The 14,618-nt window shown below is 41.2% G+C and overlaps 1 protein-coding gene across 1 annotated transcript in view; it reads right to left on the reverse strand.

Moving 5' to 3' along the window:
- Positions 1-14,618, reverse strand: part of THSD7B (thrombospondin type 1 domain containing 7B) — an 826,015-nt gene that overhangs the window by 514,521 nt on the left and 296,876 nt on the right. The window contains exons 5-6 of the mRNA XM_023542986.2: positions 12,388-12,543; positions 1,337-1,534 (exon numbers count right to left, since the gene is read on the reverse strand). Coding sequence (XP_023398754.2) covers positions 1,337-1,534; positions 12,388-12,543 — 354 coding nt within the window. The remainder of the gene's footprint in view (positions 1-1,336; positions 1,535-12,387; positions 12,544-14,618) is intronic.

The raw sequence follows: 14,618 nt of genomic DNA on the forward strand, positions 1-14,618 counted from the left end.
AATTCATGTTGTATGCCAAACCTGCGTGAATTCTAATTAGGGCCTTGAATCTGTTCATTTCTGTTCCACCCATTGCTGAGAATTTTCATTTCCACCCCAGATACACTGAATCAGAATCTATAGGTTAACAAGATCCCCAGGTGATTTTCGTGTATATGTAAGAATTTTAACAAGATGCTTTAGGTGATTCTTACGTGTACAGATTCTGATTCAGTGTATCTAGGATGGAAATGCAAATTCTTAGCAGGGGGTCAGTCCAAAGGTTCAGCCCTGATGAGAATATCCATTCTGAATCTGCTTTGTTATTTCCTTCAGTTGTACGGGTTATTTCACTCCACAGAACAGAACATTTCACTCCAGACACATCAAGAGCGTTATAAACGGGGCTTCTCATGGCAAAGCTGAGTAACATACTCTATATTCTTCCAAGGTACTCATTTTTTTAAAACTCTAGGATAAAAGTTTTAAATGTCACTTTTCTCATTTCCATGTGACTTACATATTTTCTAAATCACCTTCATTTCAAACAACCATTGCACTAGAATCTCCGTGATCAAGGAAAGACACCATTGTTAATAGTTTTACAAATCCTGACAACCTATATTTAAAAATGGTTCTCTAGAAATGTTAGTATTATGTCTAGAACTCATTCTAGTCTGATGTTATATAAAAAAAAAAACCAAACCCAGCGCCATCGAGTCGATTCCAACTCATAGCAACCCTATAGGACAGGGTAGAACTGCCCCATAGAGTTTCCAAGAAGCACCTGGCAGATTCAAACTGCTGACCTTTTGGTTAGCAGCCATAGCACTTAACCACTGTGCCATCAGTGTTTCCAAAGAAAAGATAGTACTTTATATATATTTATATATGTATACATATACATATATATATACATATATATTAACTTGGAAGGAGTTGCAGCTCTGGAAACTTTACAAGGTAGTGTTTGTTCACAGTATTTAAAAAAAAAAAAAGCACATTGTATATCGACCTCAAAAAAGCAAATAAAACTTGTTTTGTATTGATAAGTTGAAGAACATAGAGGAGATTGCTGTTTTCTGTTTGTCCTGATAAATTAAAAACTCCATAGAAATCCCTAGGTTCGTTATATTGCATTTATGCACAAACAGAAAGTGTTCCTTTGTTATGGAGAATGTGGCCCCATGTTATGTCACAGCATCCTACTTTGCAGCAATGAATCACCTGACTTAAAAGTAAATATTTAACAACAGAAAGGCTTTGCTCTCTCTCACAGGAAAATGCCTGTCAAGGAATGGCAATGCGTCATTTGGCTACTACTACTTCACACCACTTTTGCATCATCGCCTCATACCTTGGTCATTCTGGCAGATGGCCTTCAGAATACGGTGCCCCAGACCACATTTGCCATGATCAGGGATACAGATCCCTTCAGATACCAGCCATTGATAGCACATCGGGTCCTCACAAGGAACAGATTCCACCAAATGAGGGCAATGTCCCGCCGGCCCTGTGGGTTCCATAAGGACATGGCGCTGCCTTGTTCTAAATCCTAGAAAGAGAGAAAACCAAAGTTTCATAGGACTCCATCGTTATCTGACAAAGGAAAAGAAGAAGCAGTAGGGTAAGGGATGAAACTTTTACTTGAACACAGTTCTAAAGTCTGTTACTTGATGTGTTTTATTTTGCTGGTAATGAGGGGAAGGAGAAAAGGAAATAAAATGAAAAGGAACTAGAGCAGGAAATCTGTCTTCCAAGAGTTTACAACCTAGAAGTTAAACAGGCCAGACATAATCAAATGGAATAATACATACATTCAGTGTATCAATCAACCAGTAAAAATAAATGAAGGCTCTCATTAAAATTGCCTAAAGATACTAAAGATAGATGAATCCGTATCTTAATTTTCCTGTTGTTTTTTGTCATTTTTGTTCCTCTGCACTAAGTTGAAATGCATCTACAGGTTGGCATATCCCTGGTGTCTGGCCATTCACAGCTTCCTGCCCTGAGATTCCCCTACATCACTTCACTGAGACCCCCATGTCACCCTGTCCTATGAAGACAGCACTTCTTTGGACTGGCTAGGCATGAGTTCTACCCTCGCTAGACATGGGTTCCTGGGCTATTATTCAGGCCTATAGAGCCACAAACTCAACGTCAACAGGAGCCAGGTAGGTATAAACTGAGGGAAATGGGTCAACCATGAGCTGTAGGGAGTAGTGGGGTCTATGGCGAAATGGAGGTGTGGGCTTTCTTTTAAATGTCATCACTGTTAGTTGCCATCCAGTCAATTTCGACTCATGGCAATCTCATGTGTGCAGAGAACTGCTCCATAGGGTTTTCAAGGCTGTGATGTGACCACTTGGAAGCAGATCGCCAGGCCTGTTTTCTAAGGCACTTCTGGGTGGGTTTGAACCACCAACCTTTTGGCTAGTAGTTAAGCGCGCAACTGTACCACCCCAGGGTCCTTTGCTTTTAAATGGTTGGCTATTATCCAGCTTCCGTTGACTGTTGCCATGAGAGACCGTGGCCCCTCTGTTACCAAATCTTCTGAATGTCGTATAAGAAGCCAGGCATCCAAGTTTTATTTGTTTTCGTACATGAAATTTATCTCTTTTAAAATAAGGTAAGCTAATTCATATTTTATTTCTTTAAAAAAGTGAGCTAAAAAAATGATTATAAATAGATCCAACTCTTTTGTCTGTGAGTTTTCAATTTCTGGTCCTCATGGTATGTCTAAAAACTTATTCCTACCTTCCATTGGCTCCCGTATCTTTCTTTCATTGTTTACTACTACAAATTTAATCAACTAATTTCTTTTTTTTTTTTTCAATTTGCATGAGTAATACTTTAAGGCATTATTATTCATTTATTCCTTGAGATTTTAGTAGGAAGATAAAGAGTGTGAGAACATTCAGTTCCAGGAATGAGGGTTAGATACCTTCCTATAAGAGCAGGGAGAAGGGAAAATTAGGGAGCATGAGAGGTGACAAAGCCAGGTACATCTGTTTCACAGTTTTGCCAGGACTATACCTGTTTTCCCACCAATGGTCACTGAAATAAAAAAAGTTATAAGCTCAAGGCATAGTTGAAGAAAGACTGGCTCGTCTTAAGTAGCACAGCCAAAAAAAAAAAAAGGATGCTAGGACACTTTAAATACTAAAAGTGGTTTTAAGCCACAAGAGGAAGCTGGGCTTCCTTAGAATTGTACACAGGCTAAGCAAGTATTTTAGATAGAGTGTTTTATTGGGGTGTTCTTGGTCTAGAGTAACCCACATCCTCCGTTTAAATGAGACGGTTACTTTAAGGATCAGTCTCATAGCATTGAAAACACACACACACATATAAATATATATATACACACATACATATATAAAATATATACACACATATGTGTGTGTATGTACAGATAGGTAGATATATGGAGCCCTGGTTGTACAGTGGTTAAAAGTTTGGCTGCTAACCGAAAGGTTGGCAGCTCAAATCCACCAGCTGCTCCTCAGAAACCCCATAGGGCAGTTCTATTTTGCCCTACAGGGTGGCTATAAGTCTATGAGTTGGAATCAGCTCAATGGCTTCTGCCCTGCTTCATACCTCCCCATCTACATCAAATAGTCAAAATAATACAAGCAGAAAACTTCAGCTCCTTTCCTGGGCCACCCAGAAAAGAGACAAAGGGGGCATACAGAACTCTGAACTATACCTGACAAGCATCAAGCCACAATGACCTCCAAGCTCCTGCTGCCATGCAACTTGAATGACCTCTGTCCTTACAAATGATGCAAATATACCACTCACTTATTTTCTTATGTTTGTGTTTTTTTTTTTTTTTTAATGTATTTATTTAAGCAAGAAATGGTTTGGATCCACGTGATTCATATTTATATTGATATTGTTTAGAGATAGACTCAGAGTTGAGCAGAGAAACTCAGCAGTCTTTAGTGAGGGATTTGGGGATGTCCTGTTGGAAGGAGCTTGATGCCATTGAGGGGCATATGCAGTTCCTCTCTATAAATAGAGTTGCATCCAGCTCACCATAAATCCATAGATTACATCTCCTTAGTCAGTAAATCCTTTCAGTCTTTCATTTTGTGGTGCCCTTGTCCAGACTCTACCTAGAATCAAATCATAGCACAAGCTCAGCATAAAACAAAAACTGTGGATCCTCTTGTTAGCACTCTCTTTAATCACACATTGGCATTCATGTCTGCAATAGACATCGGGCTTCCCCAAGGTGCTTCTCTCCTGAAAGCACAGCAGCCATGTCCACAGTGGCTGAAGCCAGACAACCGCTGGCCTTACCTTACTGAATTCCACATTAATCAGGTAGCAAACCAGTTATTGTCAAGTTGATCCTGACTCATGACAACCCCAAATGTGTCTGAGTAGAGCTGTGCTTCTTTCATAGGGTTTTCAAGGCTGATTTTTCAGAAGTAGATTGCCAGGCCTTTCTTTCAAAGTGCCTCTGGGTGAGTTCAAACCTCCAACCTTCTGGTGAGTAGCCAAGTGCATTAACCATAATACTACCCAGGGCCTTAATCAGGCAGTATCACTCAGTAAACAGTAACTATGGTGTGCAGATCACTGGACTGTCCTGTGCGGAGCCACAGGAGGAATAGAAAATGTACGTCTGCTCTTCACAGAGCACATAATCTAACAAGGGAAAAGGCACACTCATTAAATAAGCATCTACCCTATGCCATGACTGGGTCAGCTACTTTCCTTATTATCCAAAATTAATACATCCTCAAAACTTCATAAATTACTATTCCCCATTTACATATGTGGACGCTAAGGCTCAGAGATAATTACATCTCCAAAGGCGTATTACTGATTAAATGGACGTGCAGGAAATCCAGCTGAGGTCTTATGAGCCACTGCTTCTTCACAAGAAAGGAGTTAAAGTCAGCTCTTGTGTACTTGTGTGCTAGTCCTGCTTTATAAAATTGGGGGTACCTGAGAGTATCATGGATCATTTCATTAAACTAAGATGTACAGATTGGATAGTGAAATCTGGGGCACAAGGTAGCAGGAAGGAGCTCCAGTAATCACTTCTTGACCACAGATTGACTTTAAGTGAAATTTTAGTATATCAGAAGTTTTTTTCTAGGAACCTAAGTTTAGGCTTAGTGTACACAGTCTATTGGACGTAACTGTTGTTGTTAGTTGCTGTCAAGTCAGACTCATGGCAACCCTGTAATGGAATTATGTCCCCCAAAATATGTATGCATCAATTGGGTTGGGCCATGATTCCTGGTATTGTGTGATTTTCCTATATGTTGTAAATCCTGCCTCTATGATGTTTAATGAGGGAGGACGGGTGGCAGTTTTGTTACTGAGGTAGGACTCAGCCTACAAGATTAGATTGTGTCTTGAGGCAATCTCTTAGATATAAAAGAGAGAAGTGAACAGAGAGACATTGGAACCTCATACCACCAAGAAGGCAATGCTGGGAGCATCCTTTGGACCTGGGGTCCCTCAGTGAAGAAGCTCCTAGTCCGGGGGAACACTGATGAGAAGACCAACAGAGAGAGAAAGCCTTCCCCTGGAGTTGACACCTTGAATTTGGACTTTTAGCCTACTCTACTGTAAGAAAATAAACTTTCCTTTGTTAACGCAATCCACTTGTGGTATTTCTGTTACAGCAGCACGAGATGACTAAGACAAACCCCATGCGTGCAGAGTGGAACTGCTCCACAGGGTTTTCAAGGCTGTAACCCTTTGGAAGCGGATCACCAGACCTGTCTTACGAAGGCTTCTGGGAGAGTTCAAACTGCCAACCTTTCAGCTAGTAGTGGAGTGCTTTACTGTTTGTGCCACCAAAAAAAAAAAGCCTAACCCAGTGCCGTCGAGTCGATTCTGACTCATAGCGACCCTATAGGACAGGGTAGAACTGCCCCACAGAGTTTCCAAGGGGCGCCTGGCGGATTCAAACTGCCGACCCTTTGGTTAGCAGCTGTAGCACTTAACCACCACGCCACCAGGGTTTCCTTGTGCTACCCAGGGACTCCTTAATTGGACATAACTAGAAAAGACGAAATAGTGGGCCATGAAAAGAAAAGGGAAGATGTATGGATGGCAGAAGAAGGATCAATGATTTTCCATAGAAGCCTTGGAAGAATTAAAAGAAGCCAAGGAGGAGTAATCTCAGGCCAACCCTGGATTTCTACATGTGTTAGTGGCCCAGAAATGTTCACATGAGCTTCCATAGGGCTATCCGTGTGCCACACCATGTCTCTATCCCAACACCATTTGGATGGCTTGAAGAAATATCCAGCAGGTTAAACAAAGATGACAGAGTTTATACCATCTTTTTTTGAAAATTTATTGTGGTAAATATATATATGCAACAAATTGTTTGTCATGTCAACATTCTGCACCTGCACAACTCAGTGACATTAACTGTGCTTATCATGTTGTTCGACTAGTGTCATTATCTGCTTCCAAATTTTCCTGTCATCCTTATCAGAAGCTCAGTGTCCTCTGAGCAGTGAGCTCCCCTTTCCCCCTCCCTCCCACCCGCCCCTGGTAACCCCTATCCTAAATACTTGATATAAGTGGATTTATACACTATTCCATTTGTCTGCATCTCTGCTGGCCCTGGTTGTTGGGTTAAAAACTCAACAGTCAAAAAACCTGAACAGTCTTGAATCTTCCATTTCAACTCTTTAAAATCCAATTGTCATTCCTATAGGGTAGCACTTTATATTATCATTATTAGTTTACAGCCTGTTGTGAATACAGAAAATAAGAAGAAGCAGTGATGGGTGACTATGAGAATGAGGACCCTTAGTGCCCAGAATGAGAATTGGGCACAGGACCTCATCAATCCCAACAAACACATAGACATGAGGAAACAGTGAAAAGAAAAAACCATCTCTCAGCATACACATTATCTGTGACAAAGCAAAATGATTTTATAGACTCCTCATTAAAGGTGGAACCCATCTAGCAGGCAAGGACGGAAAATGGAAATTTTCCCCATTATTATATGGGATCTAAAACTTGTCAGTATTTTTCTACTTCAGTGTGTTATCTACACTGATTTGACTAAAGCATAAAAGACACTCTTTATAAAGGCAAACATGTTTTCTCAGCTTCAAGATATCTTTTCTGGTGGGGATTTTTAGGATCTTAGGTGTTATGGTTGGAGGAAGGGAACTGTTTGGAGAAAAGAGGGAAGTTTCTGAAGGCCTACCACATAAGCAGTCATGTACTGTGACACTATGTGGGGAAAGAACCATCAAATTCCTCTTTAGAATGACTTCTGCGGGCAAAGCTGCCTTTCTGGAGTATGTTTGAAAAGAACAAGGATATCATAAAAATGTATGTCTGTGTATCAAAATGATTTTTAAAAAACGCATCATATCTCCACTTAGAATATGTCCATCTGCATTTTTTCAGGTTATTTTTCTTTGACATACCTGTAATTATAACTCTATGGGATGTCTTAAAGATAAAGCTGTAAATGATAAAACCTGATCCTATTTAAACTCCTCTTGAAAGACGTTCTAGCTTCACTTGACGAGTTCCGACCTGCCGAGCACAGGTCCTCTTGCTTGCCTGTCAGAGAGCTGATGGAAGGGTGTGGAGGCTGTGTTCCACAGCTGTGTACAACAGCGTACTTTCTGACACACTCTCAGTAGCTGACAGCCACGTGCGTTAGATGACTCCTGACTGAAAGGTGTCTGATCAAGAACTGCAGTAATATGAAGATAATTTCCACAATAACCTATTTACTCTCTTGGGTAATAAAACATTTCCTGCTTTTCCGATCTCCTCCTACTATTCATTTGTGGGTGTGAAAACAGGGGACATACCAAGAAAATAACATAGTGACTGAGAAAAAGTGAAGAGGTAAAAGTAATTATCTCTGATTTTCCACCTATATTTTCTTAAATCCTATACCTCTCTCTCTCTGGCACAGCCTTTAAGAGCTCGGCTGCTAACCAAAAAGGTCAGCAGTTCAAAACTACCAGCTGCTCCTTAGAAATCCTATGGGGGCAGTTCTACTCTGTCCTATAGAGTCACTATGAGTTGGAATTGACTCAGCAGCAACAGGCTTGGTCTGATGTGTATAAATATACATACATATATATATATACATATTCGCACCTGGGTGGTACAAACAGTTAAGCCCTGGTGATGTGCTTCTGAAAGGTCACACCCTTGAAAACCCTATGGAACAGTTCTAGTCTCCACACAGGGGATCCCCATGAGTTGACAGCAACTAATAACTGTAACAATAGAGAGAGAAAGGAGATACCATATTTAGGGAAGTATGAGTGTACTAGACTTTTGCTAGTATGTTCACTGCATTTCTTTATGGTAGGGAATTCAAATGTGATGCTAAACACTCTGGTTTAAATCCCAGTCTTTTCAATGTTTAATGCATTAGCCTGTGTCCCCAGACTCTGTGGAATTCTAACCTACATTTCGCTTGTGTCAGTCAGTGACTCTGGTAAAATCCCCAGCAGGCTCATGGCACAGAACAAGACTGACAGAACCTCAGACCTCATGCTCACAAATCAGTAGCAATAACATGGAGATTACTTAGCATCATTATAACATGGCTGGACTCCTTGTAGGCACAGAATCATTCCCCTAGAGGGAAAACTCCATGCTTTATTTTTTCCAAGAGGGATTACAGGCAGGTGGTCCTGACAAGTTTTTAACAAAAGCTTAAAAATCAAAATTTTCCCTGCTCTGGGGAAGCATTTATAAAGCAGCAAACTCCCAGACCTGAGTAACGATCATTGCAGTGACAGCCTCTTTTGTCTCTGATCAGTAAGTGCCAAGAGCGGATCAGTTAGCCTCAATGTAGGTCCAATCAAATTTCCTGGGTAGTGACAACATTTAAGCACTCAACTACTAACCAAAATGTTAGCAGCTCAAACCCACCCAAAGGTGCCTTGGAAGAAAGGCCTGGCAATTTGTTTCCAAAAGTCACAGCTGGAAATCCCTACGGAGCAGTTCTACTCTGCAACAGATAGGGTCATGATGAGTCAGAAGGGACTTGACAGAAACAGGTTTCCTTTAATGGGCCCTTCATTAAAAAAAAAAAAAAAATTTTTTTTTATAAAACAGAGACTTATTCTCATCAATCCAACATGTCACTAATCTCTGAGGAAGGCCGCATTTTGCTTTGTCACAGATAATGTGCATGCTGAGAGATGTTTTTTTCTTTTCACTGTTTCCTGATGTCTGTGTGTTTGTTGGGATTGATGAGGTCCTGTGCCCACTTCTCATTCTGGGCACTAAGGGTCCTCATTCTCATAGTTACCCATCACTGCTTCTTCTTATTTCCCATATTCACAACAGGCTGTAAACTAATAATGATAATATAAAGTGCTACCCTATAGGAATGACAATTGGATTTTAAAGAGTTGAAATCAAAGATTCAAGGCCGTTCAGGTTTTTTGACTTGGAGTTTTTAACCCAACCTCCACCTTTTCTTTCAAGTCCCAAAGCTAAGCCTCCCTTTGGCAAAGTGGCAAGATGATACCTGTTCAGGGAAAAAAGCCACACACCCCAGTTACCTGATGTTCTCAAGCTATTCCTGACACATATACCCTCCCTCGCACAACTGCAACCTACTTTCTCTCTCCCCACAAAGGCAACTCACTGATGCTAAGATTCATCTCCTGACCTTTTCCACATTTGCTAAACCAGGTCAATGATTTGCTCTAAGATGTGCCGGTTAACACGGGCTAATGTGGAGAAGCCATGAGCCAGAATTGACTCGACAGCAACAGGTTTGGTTTGGTTTTTAATGTGGTATAAAACACACAAACGGCTGCTCTACTAAACTTAGGGTTGGAGTTATACTTTGATCCAGCCTTCTTTAGGCTTATGGAGGAAATCAACTAAGGAAGCCTGTTGTCTGAAGGGAAACCGAATTGAGAAGACAGGAATCTATGTCCTTAGTGCTGGCCTGCCATTAGTGAATCACTATGGGATTTCAGAAACCTCGCTTCAATTCTCTACACCTTAGTTTTTACATTTTATGAAATGTTATATGTTTACTGTGCCTAAATACTGATGCAAAGTTAGGCAGTGTCTCAGGAATGTGGACAGGGTGTATTTTCAGGAGTCGACTTACATAACAGGGAAGTAGGGGCTCATGAGGAGAAAGTTTGGCGTAAGAGCATCTTGGGGGGAATGGGGCAAATGGAGGCATCAGAATGAGATGAGTCTCCAAAGTGGGACAGCTCTCAGTTACGTGGAAAAGGAAGGCTGGAATAAAAGTTAAAAGAGCAAATTTTCATAAGAAGCTTTGCAAAAGTTTGGGCTCAAATGATAAAAATGTAATATAGAATTAGGAAAAGGTACATCCTCTCAGTTGCTATGCAGAACCTATGGCCCTAAAACAGTGAGGGCTAAAGAAGACAAAAAATTTGATAAACACCTGTTAAATCTGACACCCAGCATTGCTTCTACCTTCTTGTAGCTTCAGTAACTCATTTTTCCTTGAGGAAGTCACCTCTTCCTCATTCTCAACATGTGACACCTGAATGGGACTGCCCCTCTCAAGACTCCAGTGGTGGTCGGATGCCCAATCAAAGCACCACACCTCCAGTCAGAATGACTGGTTCAAGGACAAGCACATGACACAAAAGCCAATGAGATTTAATTACAGGATTTTTCCCGAAACTATGGGGAAAGGCATTCCTACCTGCTTTATTTACTGTCTAAACCAAAAATCCATGCTGGGCTTCACTGAATGGAGATGGCCTGTTTGAAAAGGAGCCTAAAAGTAGAACCAAGAGATGGAGAAACAGAATTGTAAAGGTAGAGAAAAAGTGACAGAAAGAGGCTGAGACTTAATGACCTCATTTATAATTTTGAATGTAGCTCAACCTTTCCTTCTATTTTCAGTGATATGAACAAATAAATTCCCTTCTTTTGGCTGAAGTCAGCTTGAGTTGTGTTTTTGTCACCTACAACCAAAAGGTCCCAAGGGATATAAGGCCCGCTTGGCATGTTGTATGTTCTACAACTCTGAAAACAAAGAAAAGGCAGCCCTCAATACAGCCCAGTTGTGTCTGCATGGAAAACATTGGCCACGGTAGCTGGAGAAAGCCTAGATATGACCTCAAGTGATTTTCCAGACAGTGACCTTCAACACGAGTGCCATGGGTAGATCATGGAGGACTGGTTCTAAGCACACACAAGTAAGTAACCACGCTGAGTCCACAGGCAACTACAAGAGGCCTGCACGGTTTGATCATACATGTGTGGATTACAAAGCCACCAACTGTATTAGTATTTATAAGAACTAATTTGTGTCCACAAACTGAAGGTGCCTGGGGACATTCTGGTTACAAGTCAAACAAGGCAGTAGTAGCATAGGCCTCCTCTAGGCTCCACTGTGATCCAGATTTCTATGTCTTGAAAGAATTAAAGTTAGGTTCTTCCTGCCCTAGACTCAATACATATCTTCCTCCTCTGACTCAGGACAAAAGAGTCAGGATAAAGGGAAAAGCCAAGGGACATATGCGTGTGAACCTGGGTGTGCACATGAGTGCGTGTGAGCACTCCAGGGATAACTGAAATACGAGTTTGTGAATAAATACAGCATTACGCTGGGAGGCAGGAGCTGGAAACGCCAGCTTTGCAGCATCAAGAACTTGGCCATTTATTCGTTTAGGGCCTGGCAAACACAACCTGACTTCTGGAATGTCCCTGGATCTCGTTTCCCTTTGTTAACAGAATGTTTCTTTTTAGCACTACCATTTAAGGACACACAATAGAAATTGAAGGGTCAATGAAAGAGAAGGCCAGATGTCAGAAAAAAATAAGCTTTTAATGATGGACATGTATGTATTTTAAGCACAGACTAAAAAAAAGAAAACAAGACTATAAAGGGCTACACCGTTAAATAGGCACATCAAGTTTGAAAATTTTACTTTAAGCTTAAGGACAGCATCAAAAAGTAAACAACGCACAGGACACCACTCATGAGAATATGGGATATAAGATGGAATTCAGCATGTGAAATCTAAAATAAATACGTAAATAATAAATATTGAAGACAGCTGTTTTCTGATACAATTACCAAAATTATTTTTAACTCCCTCAGTATAATCATTGTGTATATAAGTGTACACAGGCATGCACACATGTGTGTGCACGCATGTATGTATACATATTTAGATAACATTAAACAATAATAGTCACTTCACTAGCTATTAGCCTAATTGGAAGCTCAGTCAAGGTCGAATTCTGTGCTCCACAGAAATGCCTCCAAATGCTTCCATAACAACTGAATGCAGTCCAGCTTGAGCTAGTTATCTAAATTTTACAAACAAATACTTTCTTAAGCAGGTTTAATCAGCTACTTAGCTACAGAATAAACACAGGCACACTGGCAGTAAACGAGGCACACACAAATGAGGCTCTCACCTTTCCTCCCCTGAGGATCACGGCAGCTTTCATGGGTGCACAGGCCCCAGGCAGACCAGGACGAGACGATGCAGTCCGTGGAGCAAGGGATGCTGCAGAGCTGAGAGGCCACAGGGGCAGGTCCCAAGCACAATGTCTTTTCCACAGGTCTAGAAACTGAAAGACAAAAAAGAAAGAGTGGCCACGGCACATTCTCTGGGCACCCCTGGCATTGTTCCTGTCTTGATTTCTGTGTCTGCTTTGCCCACACCAGCTTCACAGTTGAAAAGAGTATATTCAAACAAAATACCAGTACTCTCAAATACTCAGTGCTTAACTCCACATGAATATTTTGGGTGAGGAAAGGAAAAAAAAGACAGTGATAAAGGACACGCACTTGAGTTTCCCATTTCACAGACTATTCCCCTGGAATCCAATGGAGGACAGGAAATATCATAAATACAAATTATCTAGAGTTATGATTAAAAACAAATTAAATGGTTTTGTGAAGTTTCAAGATGAGTCTATCTTGACTATATAAATGACTGGATGGCTGTGGAAAAATCAAAATCAAGCCCCTGAGGCGAGGTATTTAGCATAACCAATCTACTGCTGTGATTCCCCTGAGGGGTAGAGCTCTTGAAGACATGGAAGAAAAATGGTTCTTAGAATAAGAAGAAAAATCAGGGTCTGTGACTGCAGGACTGCCCCCTGGAAATCGGTTTCATTAGTGAGGCTGCCTGGAGGCATAAGGCAGTGTGCAAGGAGCCTCAGGGAATGACAAAACAGGAGCCTTTGGACTCTTCTCGGGGTGCACCTACAGCTAGAGGGTGCTGGACCTGGGTTACCTGAGGAAGGAAAGACCACCTGTCTGTCAATGGCATCTACCACATGCCCCTCTGTACGCACGCCCACCCTGGGCACCGTGAAAATACCCAGATGAAGGAGAAGACAAGATCTCGATCCCTGTGAGGATTAAAGCATGATAGGAGCCAGGACAGAAATACCAGAAAGCTACTCAATAAGAATATAGTCAGGCACGTAAATAAGTAGGCCATATAAGTAAATAGGTTTGCACAGAGTAAGCCAATGCTAAGGAAGAACTGGAGCAATTCACAGTCTGTGAGCAGATGGTCTATGCTCAGAAGGTTGTTTCTTATGGTCTAGCTTCCACTATACTCTAAATGTTTCCTATATTTACTTCCATCCATTTAAGCAGATTAGAAATGGTTCAAAGGTAGGGCCTGGGGTGAGAGGATGAAGTGGTGCTAACACCGCCTACTGACCATCATCATCCTTTACAGATACATACTAGTGAAATCTGGTAAAGTTGACAGTAAGTTGCAGCTATGACCAGCAGAACTTTGAGCATAAGCCAAAACAAAAACAAAACAAAACAAAATACTGGCTCCAAAAAGCTGCAATGTATGGGAAACAGCCATTTTTATGTGGACAATGAGGCGGCATGAAGGAGTGAAAGGAAAATAATATTTTATTTATTTACAAGTGATTATTTTCCATGTTATCAAAAGGAGTTGACTTGACTTCAAATAAAAGGCAGGGGCAAAGTAAAACTGCTAAAATAAATGTAAAAGGTTGACAGTCATGTAGAGGGAAAAGGACCAGAGAACAGATACTGGGAAGAGAAAAGGGAATAGATGGCGAGGCTGAGGTGAGGTGGTGATCAAACAGAGCTCGTGCTGGCAATGATGACAGTGCGAGTGGGTGGTGGGAGCCACCAAAAGTGGAACGAACATATGAGGCTGATGAACAGTGGGTAAAGAAGAGTCTGAGAAATTGGGGAGGGGTTGTAAATCCCTCCCTAAGAGTGAGGTGGACAAGACAAACGGAACAGTCATTCATGGAGTAAATCGTGCATTCGCTCCAGAACCACTGACTGAGTGGCCACTACCAAGGAAAGGAAAAGCCCCTCACCTAGTCAAATTAACCAATAGGGTTTACTGAGTGAGAAAATGTACAGGAGCAGGGAGTGTCCAAAAGAGAGTCTGTTCAAGCAGCACAAGTTCAGGGTGTTTAAAGGCAATTAGAGGATCGACTCAACAGCAATGGGTCTTATTTAGTTTTAGGGGATTTCCAGTAGGGACATTATAATGATTGGGTCTTAGATGTGTCCTTATTGAAAGGAAGGTTTTACAAAGTAGGGTCTTTCTTTCACTGGTTTCACAGGTATACTTGTCTGGTGGGAACTGGTTGTATCTGGTATGGTGAGTCAGAAGAATCCTTCAACATCA

The sequence above is a fragment of the Loxodonta africana genome, chromosome 6 (assembly GCF_030014295.1).
Source record: "Loxodonta africana isolate mLoxAfr1 chromosome 6, mLoxAfr1.hap2, whole genome shotgun sequence".
NCBI classification, from domain to species: Eukaryota; Metazoa; Chordata; class Mammalia; order Proboscidea; family Elephantidae; genus Loxodonta; species Loxodonta africana.